General features: G+C 40.7%; 5 protein-coding genes and 1 non-coding gene across 6 annotated transcripts; 3 read left to right on the top strand and 3 right to left on the bottom strand. All coding sequences in view use genetic code 12, as the record gives it.

The window, feature by feature from the left end:
- The first annotated feature begins 109 nt into the window (after window positions 1-109).
- RJT20DRAFT_129465 (uncharacterized protein) lies at window positions 110-1,032 on the top strand. The gene has a single exon (XM_064917505.1). It carries the CDS (start codon window positions 406-408, stop codon window positions 766-768), a length of 363 nt encoding a protein of 120 aa, XP_064772929.1. The 5' UTR covers window positions 110-405; the 3' UTR covers window positions 769-1,032.
- Window positions 1,033-2,720: 1,688 nt separating this feature from the next.
- RJT20DRAFT_120345 (uncharacterized protein) lies at window positions 2,721-4,741 on the top strand (the record flags this gene model as incomplete). Its single annotated transcript, XM_064915913.1, has 3 exons — window positions 2,721-2,948; window positions 3,048-3,576; window positions 3,625-4,741. 3 exons carry the CDS (start codon window positions 2,721-2,723, stop codon window positions 4,533-4,535), a joined length of 1,668 nt encoding a protein of 555 aa, XP_064772928.1. The 3' UTR covers window positions 4,536-4,741.
- A 263-nt stretch (window positions 4,742-5,004) lies between these two features.
- RJT20DRAFT_t129 lies at window positions 5,005-5,086 on the top strand. The gene has a single exon. It is a non-coding gene; the product is annotated as a tRNA-Ser (tRNA).
- A 108-nt stretch (window positions 5,087-5,194) lies between these two features.
- Window positions 5,195-7,233, bottom strand: RJT20DRAFT_52578 (uncharacterized protein). Its single transcript, XM_064920510.1, has 2 exons — window positions 6,252-7,233; window positions 5,195-6,116 (listed from the first exon to the last, which is right to left on the bottom strand). Exons 1-2 carry the CDS (start codon window positions 6,868-6,870, stop codon window positions 5,245-5,247), a joined length of 1,491 nt encoding a protein of 496 aa, XP_064772927.1. The 5' UTR covers window positions 6,871-7,233; the 3' UTR covers window positions 5,195-5,244.
- On the bottom strand, window positions 7,147-10,424 carry OPT6 (Opt6p). Its single transcript, XM_064920513.1, has one exon. It carries the CDS (start codon window positions 10,328-10,330, stop codon window positions 7,598-7,600), a length of 2,733 nt encoding a protein of 910 aa, XP_064772926.1. The 5' UTR covers window positions 10,331-10,424; the 3' UTR covers window positions 7,147-7,597.
- Window positions 10,413-12,401, bottom strand: RJT20DRAFT_129460 (amidase activity protein). The gene has a single exon (XM_064917504.1). It carries the CDS (start codon window positions 12,324-12,326, stop codon window positions 10,653-10,655), a length of 1,674 nt encoding a protein of 557 aa, XP_064772925.1. The 5' UTR covers window positions 12,327-12,401; the 3' UTR covers window positions 10,413-10,652.
- Between the last annotated feature and the right edge of the window lie 1,588 nt (window positions 12,402-13,989).

Raw genomic sequence — 13,989 nt, 5'->3', positions numbered from 1 at the left:
CCCTAGCTGCAATCCTTTCCCGCACGGGAACCTCTTTGTTTTGGCCATAATTCCCATCCTGTGTCCCAGTGCCTTATGACCGGATATATAGAAATTTTCATCTGTCATAAAAAGTTTATTTTGTGTGAGCAGCAGAAACCTCACTGCAGCAACGATTCTATAGAAACACATATTCTTGTAATACCTTCTTTTCCAAGGAGAGAAACATCTTCTTTTTGACGTCGAAAGAAAGTCTTGTTCGAAAATCGCTTATACTTCGTCAGTTGCTCCTAAACACTCAGCATCTGTTTCTAATAGTGTCTTTGCATCCACCGGACCTCTCGTACTGTGACTTTGTAATAATCAACAGAACTGAGACCTCTCATCACATCACAACGTCGATATTTAAATCACGATTTTTATACAATGTCTACAGAAAACTACACACCAAATCCTCAGCCTGAACAATTGGCTTTCAACCAAAACGCTGCCAGAATACACGATGAAGAAGACATCCCAATAAACAGCGAACCAAGACCAACAACAGACATGTCGTTGGAACCTAAAGAAAAGAACTCCGATAACGATACTGATTCTGATTCCTCTTCTGACCAAAGTGATGCTGCTTCCGGTTACGAAAGAGAATCCAATGAATGTACTGAGTTCTGTATTGAATGCTGTAGTTGCTTCGGTTTGTTTGCAGGCTGTTGTCCAGCTGACAGTGACAGCTGTGTCACTACCGTTGCTACATTCTGTGGAAACATCTTGATGTCATGCTGTAAGTGCTAAGTAAGAAGGCTACAAATTCAGGTTTTAAAGAGAAATTGCCTACTACAACACCCACAACAATTCATGAAGTATTACCGGTCAAATCTACGTTTAATTTATTCATCTGTTGGCGACGAATCCAACATCCCATCTCCTCCCTCGGTGTGCTCCGAATCCCCCGTCCCTCTAGCCTCATATCTACTTCTTTTCCCATCCCATTTCAATCCTGAAAACATACATCTTTATTGTTAATACAAATAGCTTTTATACTTTATACATTATTTATTCCACTATTAATTACCTAGTCAATATCTAAACTCACTAAACCCTCTAACCTGTTCTCTGCCATTTTAGCACCCTCATACCGACTTTTGTTCTCATGATGAGAATGTGAAATTCGTTCCAGCCGTTCTCTCGCGCCGTCTCCCTGACAACGACGGTAGCGTACCTGAGAGACGGAAGCTGGGGAGACGTCATGGAACATAAGAACAGATGGAGCAAATGGCACACTAGCGTTACAGCCCTGTCACACCTAAATGGCATAGTTAACTTTGCCTACAGACTAAACGGTCTAAGATTTTCGTTGGCTGACCCTCGGGCGTAGTCTACGACAGCTAGCCCTACCATTTCAATATTGGAATCGTCCTCTGATTCATGTATGGGATCTCCTGGAAGGGAAAATTTCACAATATTTTGCTGAGGTTTTTGGGAGCGCCTTTGTGGTGAGAGAAGAAGTTTTTTTCTGGTGAGGCTTGCAGCGACATATGATTGCAAAAACGGTGAAATGCGAACCAGATGGATTGGGAGCGATGATAGATTTGTGATGTATTTATGGAAGTATCTGTAGCTAGGCAGTATATTTAGTTAATGTAGTTAATATGGATTTGGATTGTCAATGTCGATGAGATGCTAATGGACAGATGCATTTCATGGGAACTCAGGTCGCCGCGATAGGTGCAGTCCTGGGTGCAAATTATAATTGCAATTGTAATTGAAGGTTTCTAAATCTCAACAAAATAGGACCATGGTTGATACCAAGATCCTCCTTCTTATTTGAATACGATAAAAGTCTTAATCTGTCTCTGACCCTACTTATGTTAAGTTTGGTCTTTTCAATAGCGAGAACAAGTTTGAATTGATACATTTTCAAAAGGAGACTTCTTTGTAGTATAAGGCCTCTGGTCTTCATAGTACTAAAATGACATTTTAATTTAGTCGATTTGTCAATAAACCTTCCATATCCCAGCATTCTATGCTTCAGACCAACCCTAAAATGTTTATCACCTTCAGAATAATTGTTCTTTGCAATTTTTCTGATTCTAAGTATCAAAGGTTTACATTTGAATTGGTCTGAAGAAGAAGCAAAAGGGGCAGATGTTTGTTGACTCTGAAGTTCAAGATGAAGTATATTATAAGATGGAGCTGCTTTTTTGTCAGTGCAAAGCAGATTGCTGACTTCTGAGTCTTTTATGTATTCAGAAGCGATTCCATTCTTCAATACTTCAGATTTAGCGAACATTAGTGGTAAGTTGGCACTATTTGTATGTTCAATTGATAAAAAGTATATATATTCTTTTTAAATAATTTGCAGAGAGAAATACTCTATATATACCCCAAAAGATTTCCCTCTGAGCTCCTATAGTTGTCAGATCTGGATCTCACTTTGTGATCTGCTGAAATTATAGTTGCCTAATGTATAGCATTTCACATAAATAACTAAAAAGAGGGCTAGAAACAATTTCCCATGAGTTTCCTTAATTGTCACATAGAAAAGTTTCCTAAGAATCAACTGGGGGAAATCCATGCATACTAATAAATCAATACTGTTACAGGGTGTTGCCTTTATTATGGAACATCAAACTATCGAACTGAATTTCCTGTATATTTAACTTTTTTGCAACTTACCTTTATCAGTAGCGGCTAATGTTAATGATAGAAAGATGACTAGTTATCCTTCTGCTACCAATCACAAAATGGATACAAAGGAAGAAAGAAAGGAGAGTACCGTTGATAGAGTGAAGAGAAGGGTCACTGTGACAGCGTTACCATTGATATCCGATCTGGGCGAAGCGGTAGGCAATACATTTACAAAATTGGAACCGTACAAAATCACTAGATCGAAGTCTTCAAATTACTTCCTGTCAGTAGCTGGATCGCCAGACTTGTCAGAATGGGGCCTTCCCACATCTAAATCTGATAAAGTGTCAATTATACCGCTGGATGCAGCAATCACCACAGATGAAGAGCCCGAAACCCGACTTATTGACCCGCGGCGTTTACCGTCTTCAGTTGAACTACAGCAAGGTGATTTATATACATCAAGATCCCCTTCAGTTATCCATCATAGAAAGATCTCAACTACTGGTGGGTTCATGAGGCTAGATGAGATCTCTCCTTTGACAAACGAAAACTCTGCTGCTGTATCTGGAAAGGCAGATGGTGAAAACTTGGAGTCTCCTAACGAAGAAAGACTTGAATTAGATGAAGAACCTACATACCCTTACAGTAGTATCTTAACACCAGTGGAGACAAACTACGGAAAGCAGAATTATTCGCTATATCATGAGGCTACTAGTGGCATTCAAGGTAATAATTCAAGTACATCAAGTTCAATTCCAGCAAAAAATATCAAGAGTTACTTTCGTTGGACAGCCATGAAAAACTGCTATGCCATCTTACTTGTGATAATCCTACTCCTTCTTGGTGGATTTGTTCCAGCAGTGGTAATACTATCCAATGGAACTAAAGCCTCTGTCATGCGGTACTTCAGAAGTGATGAACAAAGGAAATCATTGTTACCATACCTAATGGACTTATATGGATATACCGGTACCATTCAAAGAACCACCAACCACACCACAAAAGCTCTGATTGCAGGTATTAGTTTACCCTATCGCCAAGACAAAGAAATAATTGCCCTCTTGGACGATGCAGTAGAACCTTTCTTCTTTGGACTTGCTTATTCTCCTAGGGAAGCAATGGAACCCAAATGTGGAATAACGAAGAGAGAGGTGCTTCTTGACCTTACAAAACTTTCAACAGTTACAACTCGAATTAGGAACTACGGAATGCAATGTAACCAGAGTGATTTCATATTAGATTCAATTCAAAGTCTAAACTTGAATATGACATTGTCCATGGGTGTATGGATAGGTGGTAATGATACCATAAATTCTATACAATTGGAATCCATGAAGAAAGTCATTGAAAAGTATCCACGAAAACTTTTTGACTCCATCTTTATAGGGAATGAAGTATTGTATCGCAAAGACAAAACTCCGCAACAGCTTGTGGAGTATATAAGTGATGTAAAAGACTTCCTATTGACTTTAGGATATAATATTCCAGTGGGAACTTCGGAGATTGGGTCATTAGTAACAGAGGAAATTTTGCTGGCATGCGATATAGTTGGAGCCAACATTCATCCCTTTTTCTCAGGTGACTCTGTAGTTAATGGCAGCAGTTGGACATTTGATTTCTTAAAGTATCAAATCGAACCACTTAATGTGAAAAATACTACAATCATCATTACAGAGGTCGGTTGGCCTAGCGGAGGTGGTGGGTACCATAAAGCAATTGCCAGTATTCCCAATCTTAAGTACTTGTTAAGCGAGTTTCTATGTGCAGCAAGAGAACAAGGGTATGGATACTACTTCTTTGAAGCATTTGACGAACCTTGGAAAAAGATATTCTACTCCGGTAAAGATAAATGGGAGACTGACTGGGGTATATTCACTAAGGATCGAAAGAGAAAGGTAGATTTTAATGGGTTGGAATCTTGTCAATGAAACTGGTTTTTTAGGTTTTCAACATTATAAACCAAGAGTTTAAATATTAAGGTTCTTAGAATATTGGTGAACCCCTGCTATGATATTGTTAATTGAAAAAGATTGAAACAAAATAGGTGAGGGCTATATCATTGATCCTCTTTTTAGTTCAGGTAAAACATATTCTAGTATTTTTAGCATTTAGCAGCAAAATTGTAATATATAGCGATTTGTTAATTTCTCATTGAAGCAGTGTTCTTAACTATTAGATGATACATTATTCTAGCTACATTCCAGATTCAGTTTCCAATAACCACTCGAAGTACCACAAGAAGGTGGTAACGTAAGACGGGTCAATGTTCTTGATCTTTCCCAGAATTATATCTTATTGTAGTTATCAAGTTTATAACAGCGCTACCAGGTCTTTTAAAAATGATCACGTGATATAAATAGCAGTTGAAAATGGACAAGGGTGTCTTATTTTAAAAAAGGCAACTTGTCCGAGTGGTTAAGGAGAAAGATTAGAAATCTTTTGGGCTTTGCCCGCGCAGGTTCGAATCCTGCAGTTGTCGTTATTTTTTTTATTTGCAATTCATATGATGTTTTCTTTCAATTGATGCAGAGGTTCTAATTATTCAATTACCAAAGGTATACTATCGTTAAGGTCATGTATTCGTCACAATGGCTACAAATAGGGAAGTTCCGCCTAGGAGAAAGATATATAAGTTGCTTAGGCCAATAATAAGCCACCAACAACTGCAATAATAGCAGTCCAATACGAACCACCATTCAATCCGGAAGCTGAACTCTTGGCTGTAGAGGTAAACGATGCGTTAGAAAACTTCGTAACATTGCCAGTGTGCACTGCGTGATTGGTAGCAATATATCCAGCTCCAAGACCAACACCCGAGTAACAATAAACACCACGACATCCATAATAGCCATTATTGTAGTTTGGACGGTAACTTGATCTACCACTAGTAAAGTAACCCAAACCCGGAGAAGAACTTGAATAGCCACTTCTTCCAGGAATATAAGCACCTCCAGAAGTCCTTCCACCAGTAGTTCCACTTGTAGTTCCACTTGTAGTTCCACTTGTAGTTCCACTTGTAGTTCCACCAGTCTTACCACCAGTAGTGCCACCAGTTGTTCCACCAGTTGTTCCACCAGTAGTAGCTCCTGAAGAGCCACCCTTTGTACCAGAACCAGAAGCTGGTAAGCCTCCAGTATTACCTACTGGTTGTCCAAAGTAGTTTTCACCGTTACCACTCCTGGAACCTGAACTGCCGGAGGTTCCCGATCCAGATCCACCATATACTCCAGATCCTGTTCCACCAGTTGAGCCGCTGGAGCCGCTGGAGCCACTAGAACCCGACGATCCAGATCCAGACGTTCCACCTGTAGATCCACCAGACCCAGTTGAGCCTGATGAACCAGAAGAACCAGAAGTACCACCTGTGGACCCACCAGATCCAGAGGAACCAGAAGAACCCGAAGAACCGTTAGATCCCGATGAACCAGAGGAACCGGAAGTACCACCTGTGGATCCGCCAGATCCAGATGAACCAGAAGAACCAGAGGAACCAGATGAACCAGACGAGCCTGAAGAACCAGAGGAACCAGATGAACCAGACGAGCCTGAAGAACCAGATGAACCAGATGAACCAGATGAACCAGATGAACCAGATGAACCAGACGAACCAGATGAACCAGATGAACCAGATGAACCAGAGGAACCAGAGGAACCAGAGGAACCAGAGGAACCAGATGAACCTGAGGAACCAGAGGAACCAGAGGAACCAGAGGAACCAGAGGAACCAGAGGAACCAGAGGAACCAGATGAACCTGAGGAACCAGAGGAACCAGAGGAACCAGAGGAACCAGAGGAACCAGAGGAACCAGAGGAACCAGATGAACCTGAGGAACCACTAGATGAATGACTGGAGCTCGACGACCCACCCGATGAATGGCCACCACCAGACGAGTGTCCTCCACGTCTTCGTTGCAAGATCACAAACTTTTTACTTGTGTGTCCATCATCTTCTATATCATCTTGATCATCTTCGGTGTTTTCGTTGTCAGAAACGTCATCATCAACACTGTCATCCTCGACATTGACATCCTCTACAGTATCAACAGTGTCTTCAATTGTATCTTCTTTCTCCTTGTTATCTGCGACAAGCTCATCCACCGAAAACGGTAATTCATCCGTGCCCTCATCGCCAAGACTATTTCCACTCTTGGCAAGGGCGTCAATGTTGTTTTCAGCCGTGGGGTTTAACCCCTGTTTTATCACTAGACCGTTGGCTACTCTGCTGGTAGCAGTCCATAGCACTAATAAGCGAACTACCTTCATCTACTTACTCTGTATACCAATTGTATAGAGTGCAAAATGTTTCGATTCGCACCTACCGTACTTTGTGGTGTTATTTATAAACTCGAGTCCTATTTCCTACAATCAACAGAAGAATACAATAATATACAATTATATACAACCTTATTGATATATCCCATCTAAAAGCGGATAATAATGCAGGATACTCCCGAGCTGTGTTTATGAAATTGGTGCCTCAGAATACGAATGCTGAGAGTTTGGAGTTGTTTTTGGAGTTGTTTTTCGGGTCTCCAAACTTTAAAATCAAAAGCTTAAAGTGTATTTCATGTGAACCACGCCCGTTTGCATCAGTCAGTTTTCGGTTCTCGGTAGCAATCTCACCACGCTCGTGACCGTTTATGGGTATGAAGCAATCCGCCTCGCGCTAAATGGTAAGAAATTGGGTACTGGACATGAATGTATGCTCACCAGCCGAAAAAAGGCTTTGCTTTTTGAATGCGCGTCATGGGTCCACCGAGGGAGCGAACAGCCTCGTCACGAGGGAGGCATTCGATAAGGTCTGGGGGTAGGGACAGCCATGTTCCAGTAACCAGTTGTGTGTATGCGGTTTGTCCTAATTCGTGCAGTAGTGACTGGCAGGGACAAAGATTACATGATATGGGTGAAAAATACATGAAATGGGCGATAATTGGGAACAAGCCTGGTGCCGGCAGTAAAAGCAAAATGACCCGCAGCTGTAGCCGTCCTGTCATGGATAATGTCCTTTTCGCAACCCAAAGTATCCCTCGGGTGCCGAATTGACATCAAGCCAGGCCTGACGACCATTTCCTCCCTCTAAGCCCATCTCGCTAACCGTATTTCCCCACCATACAAGTGGATGTGGATGATATTGAACTGCGAAGAAGATAAGAAGGGCACTGAAAGCCACGCCCGCTGAGAGTGCACTGGTAAGAATATAGTTGTACTTCTCCCACCATAAGAGGTAATTCCTCTTGACATGGTACATGAAAAAATACGACAAGTACAAGCCACCCGTGAAGTACAGTAGATTATATGGGGCGTAGTCAAGGAATCCCCCAATGATCACAGTCGGCTGGAAGTACCTCGTCAATAATTTGGGGCCGTTATTCTTAAACCATACGCATGGTAGAACTAATAAAACCCCAAGTAGGAAACACCATTTCAAAACTGGGTAGATTCCGCTGAAAACTTTGGCCGGTCCGATCTCTCCATACTGCACACTGGAATAGAAGAAGGTATTGGCTCCAGGACAACTGAATTTGTCCTTCTGAAGACGGTCGCAGATGTCAGGGACATTTTCCATCTGCCAATTTGCAATCAGCAAAGCCACCATCACGCTAAGTAATGTAGACATTAATTGACCTCTAAAGATGGCCCGAGGAGGAACTTTGGCATAATGAGCTAACTTCTGATCTGTTATGTAGTTGCTGGCTTGACTATCAATATTGTAACCATAACTCTTCAAGGTGATCAACGCAAGCCCAGAGTTAGGGATAGCATAACCTACTATCAATTCTACCAAAACATTCAAGCCAAATGAGAAACCAGTAACCGATGCAATTGCAGTCAATGGAATTAAAAATATTAGATTGATAACAATTGTGAAAAAGATACCCCAAACTGGAGTTTCATTGGGGTAGAAGATGACACACATCAACGCAAATGTCGTACTAGTAATCAATATCACCATGAACCACCAATCTGGAACATCTTTATACTTGGACATCATCTTGCAATGAGGATCATTTGCATACCTACCGTACACATTCACGTATGGGTCAAATTTGAATGAGTCCCTTATCGATGTCCAAACATTGATAAAACTTGCTTTCATGGAATCCCACTCTGTTACGAAGTGATATAATATAGCAAATGGATACAAGCAGAAATAAGCTCCATATAAGACCAAATTTGCAGCACTGAAGTATGGTGGACCAATCTCTCTGTATTTCTTATCATCAAACGCATTATCAGAAGTTAAAATGTCATGAATATTATAGCTTTCTCCCTTGTTGTTGAACAATCTATTCGAATTGATTGGAATATAACCTGTCCATTTGTTGTTTGTGTAGTAAACAATGATTATCACGAAGAATCCTAAGAATGTTCCTAAGAAGCGATTCGCGTACGTGTAGAAAGGTATGGTAAGACAGCCAGCTGCATCAAGTATATTCCAGTCAAACGTAGGTAAAGGATTCAATCCTAAGCCAACTCCCGATCCAGTAATATTCACTAAATGGATATTGTTGGGACTAATCCAAGTTGGCCAATTGAATTGTGATATGGCTTTGAAGAAGTATGCTGGAATCCAATTGTACACGAAACTTGCTATCAAGACGAGAAAGAAGAAAGAGAACTGCGATATTTTCCATCCATACGCCACGTTGTTTGCGTGTTTGTCATGCATAAGAGCTCTATTTAAAGCAATAGTTGGTAAAATCGTTGGCCATAAAGCTTTACTGGGATAAACACACACCTTCTTCATTAACAAAGCAAAACCAAATCCAAGAAATTGAGTGGACAAGGCCAACAAGATCTGATATGTCCAAGTAACCCATTTTAGACCATAGAATCTCTCTAACTTCATGACAAATATGTTGTAGATCAGGTAAGGGGTTCCCGAGGAACACAGGAAAATAATAGTGCTCAACATCATTTCCTTGTATGTCCACGGCCCAGGATTCAACTCGATTGAGTATCCTAGAAGATGAATCGTCTTATTCGGTACAAGCCTTTCCCAAAGTTTTCCACTGGGTAATAATAAGATTTGAACGGTGTGTGAACTTAATGAAATACTGGGCATTCTGTGTACGAAGAAGTTGTTTACGATTGAGCCTATCAAAGTCCAAAACAACCCAATAACATATACTCTCAACGTCTCCACTGGAATAGAAGGATCATCTATTGGATCTGTAATTGCTCGTATCTCGGGATAGGGGGAATGATAATGGATGAGTGCAGCTTCCATTCGTATTTGAAGCTTCCAGTCGATAATCAGTAAATATACCTTGTTTTTGAAGTTCTCAGGAAATGACGAATCATCTTCTTTCATTTCATTCATATCCACTTCTCTTGAGACATCATCCGCTTCAGTATCCACTTCGTAGTCTTGAGGTATAACTGCTACTAGTCTTTCCAACAATCTGTAGTCTTCATGTAAGAAGTTGACGTCTCCCTTGTGATCCACTAAGCTTTCTCTCACTATCTCTATTGCTCGCGGAACAGACAACTCCACGATCTTATCTATCATATATTCTGCATCTTCTGTTAAATATATATCGTCAAGAGAATGCTTGTACCCAAACTCGTCGTCGCTGATCAACCCCAACCTAACGAAGATCAACTGGATCTGGCTAGACGAGAGGTTCCATTTGTTGAAGTCATTACCATGGTCCGGCCTGTCTACTGCCTCGCTGGTAAAATCACTTAGTTCAATATACTGGTTATTTCCAGCACCCATAGTTCTACTAGTTTCAACAAACCTATTGAACCACAAATCTCCCAAATACCTACGTGTTTAACTTCAATTAATATCTCCAATATCAATTGGGTTTGTGATTGTAAAATTGTCGTGCGTATATTTTTTCGGTTTTCTGGGGTTGACATAAATACGGATTTCATTTTTCGCGTTTAAAAATGAATCATACTCTCACTGATATTTAGAAAGGGTCCTAAGGACGAGAATGGAGGAAAAAGTCATATAAACATATATATTTTGGTCATGAAAGGTAGTTTCCAGCCACTCAAAAATAGATAAAACGTAGCTTAGTAAACGAGAACCATCACAAATCTCTCAAAATCTTACCGATTTCAATCAACTTCTCTTCAGTGTTTCTTAAACCAACAAGCCCCAAGTTAACTGGCGCACCAGCAAAAGACTCAGCTGAGTCATAGGTTTCGTAAACAAACTTGTCCATGTCATTCAATGGCTTGTAGCTGGTGTCAGGCTTGTCAAGGCTGGTGTCAATCTTACCAGCAGGGAAAACCAAAACTGGGTAGTCCAATAAGTTCCATTGAGCAGTGTAACCCCAGTATTTAGCCGTTCTGTGCTTTGCTGCCACTCCAGGGAAAACTGGGGCAATAACAGCATCAAGCTCACCACCCTCAGCATCATTGTAAGATAACCAATGTTTCAAGTATGCCTTTCTGTAAGCCTGTTTGGCTAAGTTCCACTTCCAAATCTCAGGAACAGCCAAGGGTTTGACTGCGTCCTTCAGAAGAACCCAACTAGTTTGCTCACACATTGGCTCACCAGTAGCGGTCAATGTAGACTTGGTGTCAGCTCCTCCATCTTCAAAATACAAACTACTAATAATTTCCATTGCCTTTTGGTGCTCAAAAGGCTTGAATTCTACTAGCTCAACATTGACCAAGTTTAACAACTTTGATTCAACCTCCTTAAGTGCTCTTGCCACTGGTGGAAGAGGGGTAACAACCTCATCTGTGTGTAAAATACCAATTCTGATCTTCTTGTTGAACTCTACCGGTTTCCAGGGAATAGCAGTACACATAGGATCAACTAACCATGGCTTTGAGTCAATAATAGATTTCATGGTTATCTCCAATAAGTCCAAGGATCTGGTCAATGGTCCTGTCACCGAAAGAATAGATTCAGATCCGAGTTGACAAGAAAAGTAGTCAGCACAAGGCAATCTTCCAACAGTACTTCTCATTCCCCAGATTCCATTGAATGCAGCTGGGCAACGAATGCTACCACCAATGTCACTACCTAAACCAACGGTACTTGCATGAATACCGTTAATAGCACCCTCTCCACCAGAGGAACCACCACAGGTTAAGTCACTGTTGAATGGGTTTACTGTTCTACCATGCATGTATGATTCACATTCAAGCATCATTAAGGATTGAGGGTTTGTTGTTCTAACAAAAGGGAAAGCTCCTTTGGCCAACAAGATTTTTACGATTTCAGCATCATAATCGACAACTCTGTCCAAGTAGCATAAGGAACCATGAGTAATTGGACGATTCTTGAAAGGGATCATCTCCTTAATAGAAATGGGCAACCCATAGAGTGGGAGGTCCTTGGATTCATCAAAAGCTGCATCTAAGGCCTTGGCAAATGCCAAAGCCTCAACTGGTAAGAATTCATAGACACAATTGACCAATTTAGAGGCAAATAAAGCAGCATGGAAGTAGCTTTCCAACACTTCAAGCACCGAGTAGGTTCCGCGTTTCAACTCTTTCAATAACTCAGCAGGATCTTTCTCCGTAATCTCCTTGACTTTGTCAGGTAAGCTTTCGAGGTAGACCTCAATTGGTACTTTAGCTGGATTTCCGAAGTCAGTGACCGTCTTACCTCTTGCAGAGGGAAGTGAGTTGAATACTTCCAAAGTTTTTGGGTCCTCAAAAGGGAAGAGTTCCAAAGTCTTCTTAACAGACTCTTCGTAGATGTCTACCGCCTTGTCAGCGAGTTCCTTCCAGTTTTCAGTCAACATTTTGTTAGTTTCCACAATGATATAGAATTAAAGTTATAGCTTACTTTCTCTGCTAATGTAAAGCAAGATGCAGCTGTCTCAATTGCATCAAAATTAAAGCAACTCGGTCAACTTATATAAAAAATACCGTTAACCGATAACAATGCGTAATCCGCTTCCTAATTTGGAACTCCACTATCAATAAAATTTTATTATTAATCGCAAAGATGAGAAAAGGTTATGGACGCAAAATTTCTAGGCGTACATAACCGTTTGCGGAGGTGGTGGTAGCATTTTTCATGCTTGCGGAGCCCCTAAACTTCAGATCCCGGGGCCCCATTTTCGGAGACTGTGTATTCGGAGACTTGAGGGGATACAGTTCAGTTCAGGTTAAAGATTCGTTAGCTGATATTCCTCGGCTATCTCGTGGATAAATATAAATCCTATGCAAACTAGTAGATCAAAGAGCGTGGAAGAACGGCAAGAAAAGACGCTTGTGGGGAAAAAGGTTTGGCTTGTAATTGGGGAAGCAGCACATTTGGCCTGTAATATCTTGGCTTATTGAACAAGTCTATTAATGTTGTTCCAACAAAGATCGTTGAAAATTTTCTCGGCTTCGGACTTACCACCGACTTAGTTCTATCCCAATGACCCTTAATTAAACATAAGCAACGATGGAATGGAATGAAAGTGAACTCCTCAAGAATAGTTTCGTCACTACTTAATCTGCAATTATTCAAGAAATAGTTAACCGGGATTTTCTTGTAAAACTTATTCCAAAACGGGTGCCCATACTACATGGGATACGCTTCTTCTGTATCAGTAGGTTGATAGCAAGTCATCAAAGGTTAATGTAACATATTATTAGCTTGATCATGAGCTAGCTTCAACTAGGATTTGCTTTCTCGAAATAGAATACCCAGAGAAGACCAATGTTCTCCTCAAAAAAATTTTTGCATCTTCATAGGTAGCAGCAGTTTCTAGGAAGGAGCGAATAGTTTATACTATATCCCTAAAGGAGAAAGGAGCCACTTGCAAGCACGGATTTGAAGTGCTATATAATTGAAATACATAGATTATGGAATGACTAAACCTGGCCAAGAGAGAAAGAGCTACAAGTTACAAAAGGTTGAATTCAAAAAGTCGAAGTCAAATAGTTGAATCACAAATGCAACAAAATAGGTTCAAGGAGGTTCATTTTGGACTATGAGGCCTATTACTACTAACCAGTAGGAAACGGCAAATACAGCCTTCCTAAAATAGGAGATAGAGTGCACAATGGCTAATACAAAGTAATGACGATCTTCGCTAACGTTTTTCGTATCACGGTGTTCTAGATTTACTTTTGAGGCAAATACCCACGAGCTTATCGTCTTATCGTACCCTTTCTTTCTTGCTTACCAATGTGAACATTCATTGCATGACCACAAACTATGCATACCGTATACCCCTATTACATAGATGGGCACTGCCTTCTGTTGAGGTACCACCCTGCTATGATTTGTCATATTGAAATGCAATATGGGTGATTAAAATTAGAAACGTTTCAAGAACCGATTGTTTCCCATTGTTCCTGGACGGCGTATATGTGCATTTTCGTACTATCCAGGATCATAAAGCATACAATAAAATGGATTACACTAATTGAACTATTAAATAGTAGCCAATAGGAACGCGTTATTAC

This window comes from Scheffersomyces xylosifermentans, assembly GCF_036884685.1.
Source record: "Scheffersomyces xylosifermentans strain CBS 12540 chromosome Unknown RJT20scaffold_6, whole genome shotgun sequence".
Taxonomy (NCBI): Eukaryota; Fungi; Ascomycota; class Pichiomycetes; order Serinales; family Debaryomycetaceae; genus Scheffersomyces; species Scheffersomyces xylosifermentans.
The sequence above is the reverse complement of the archived record's forward strand: the minus strand, read 5'-3'. Positions and strand labels throughout refer to the sequence as shown.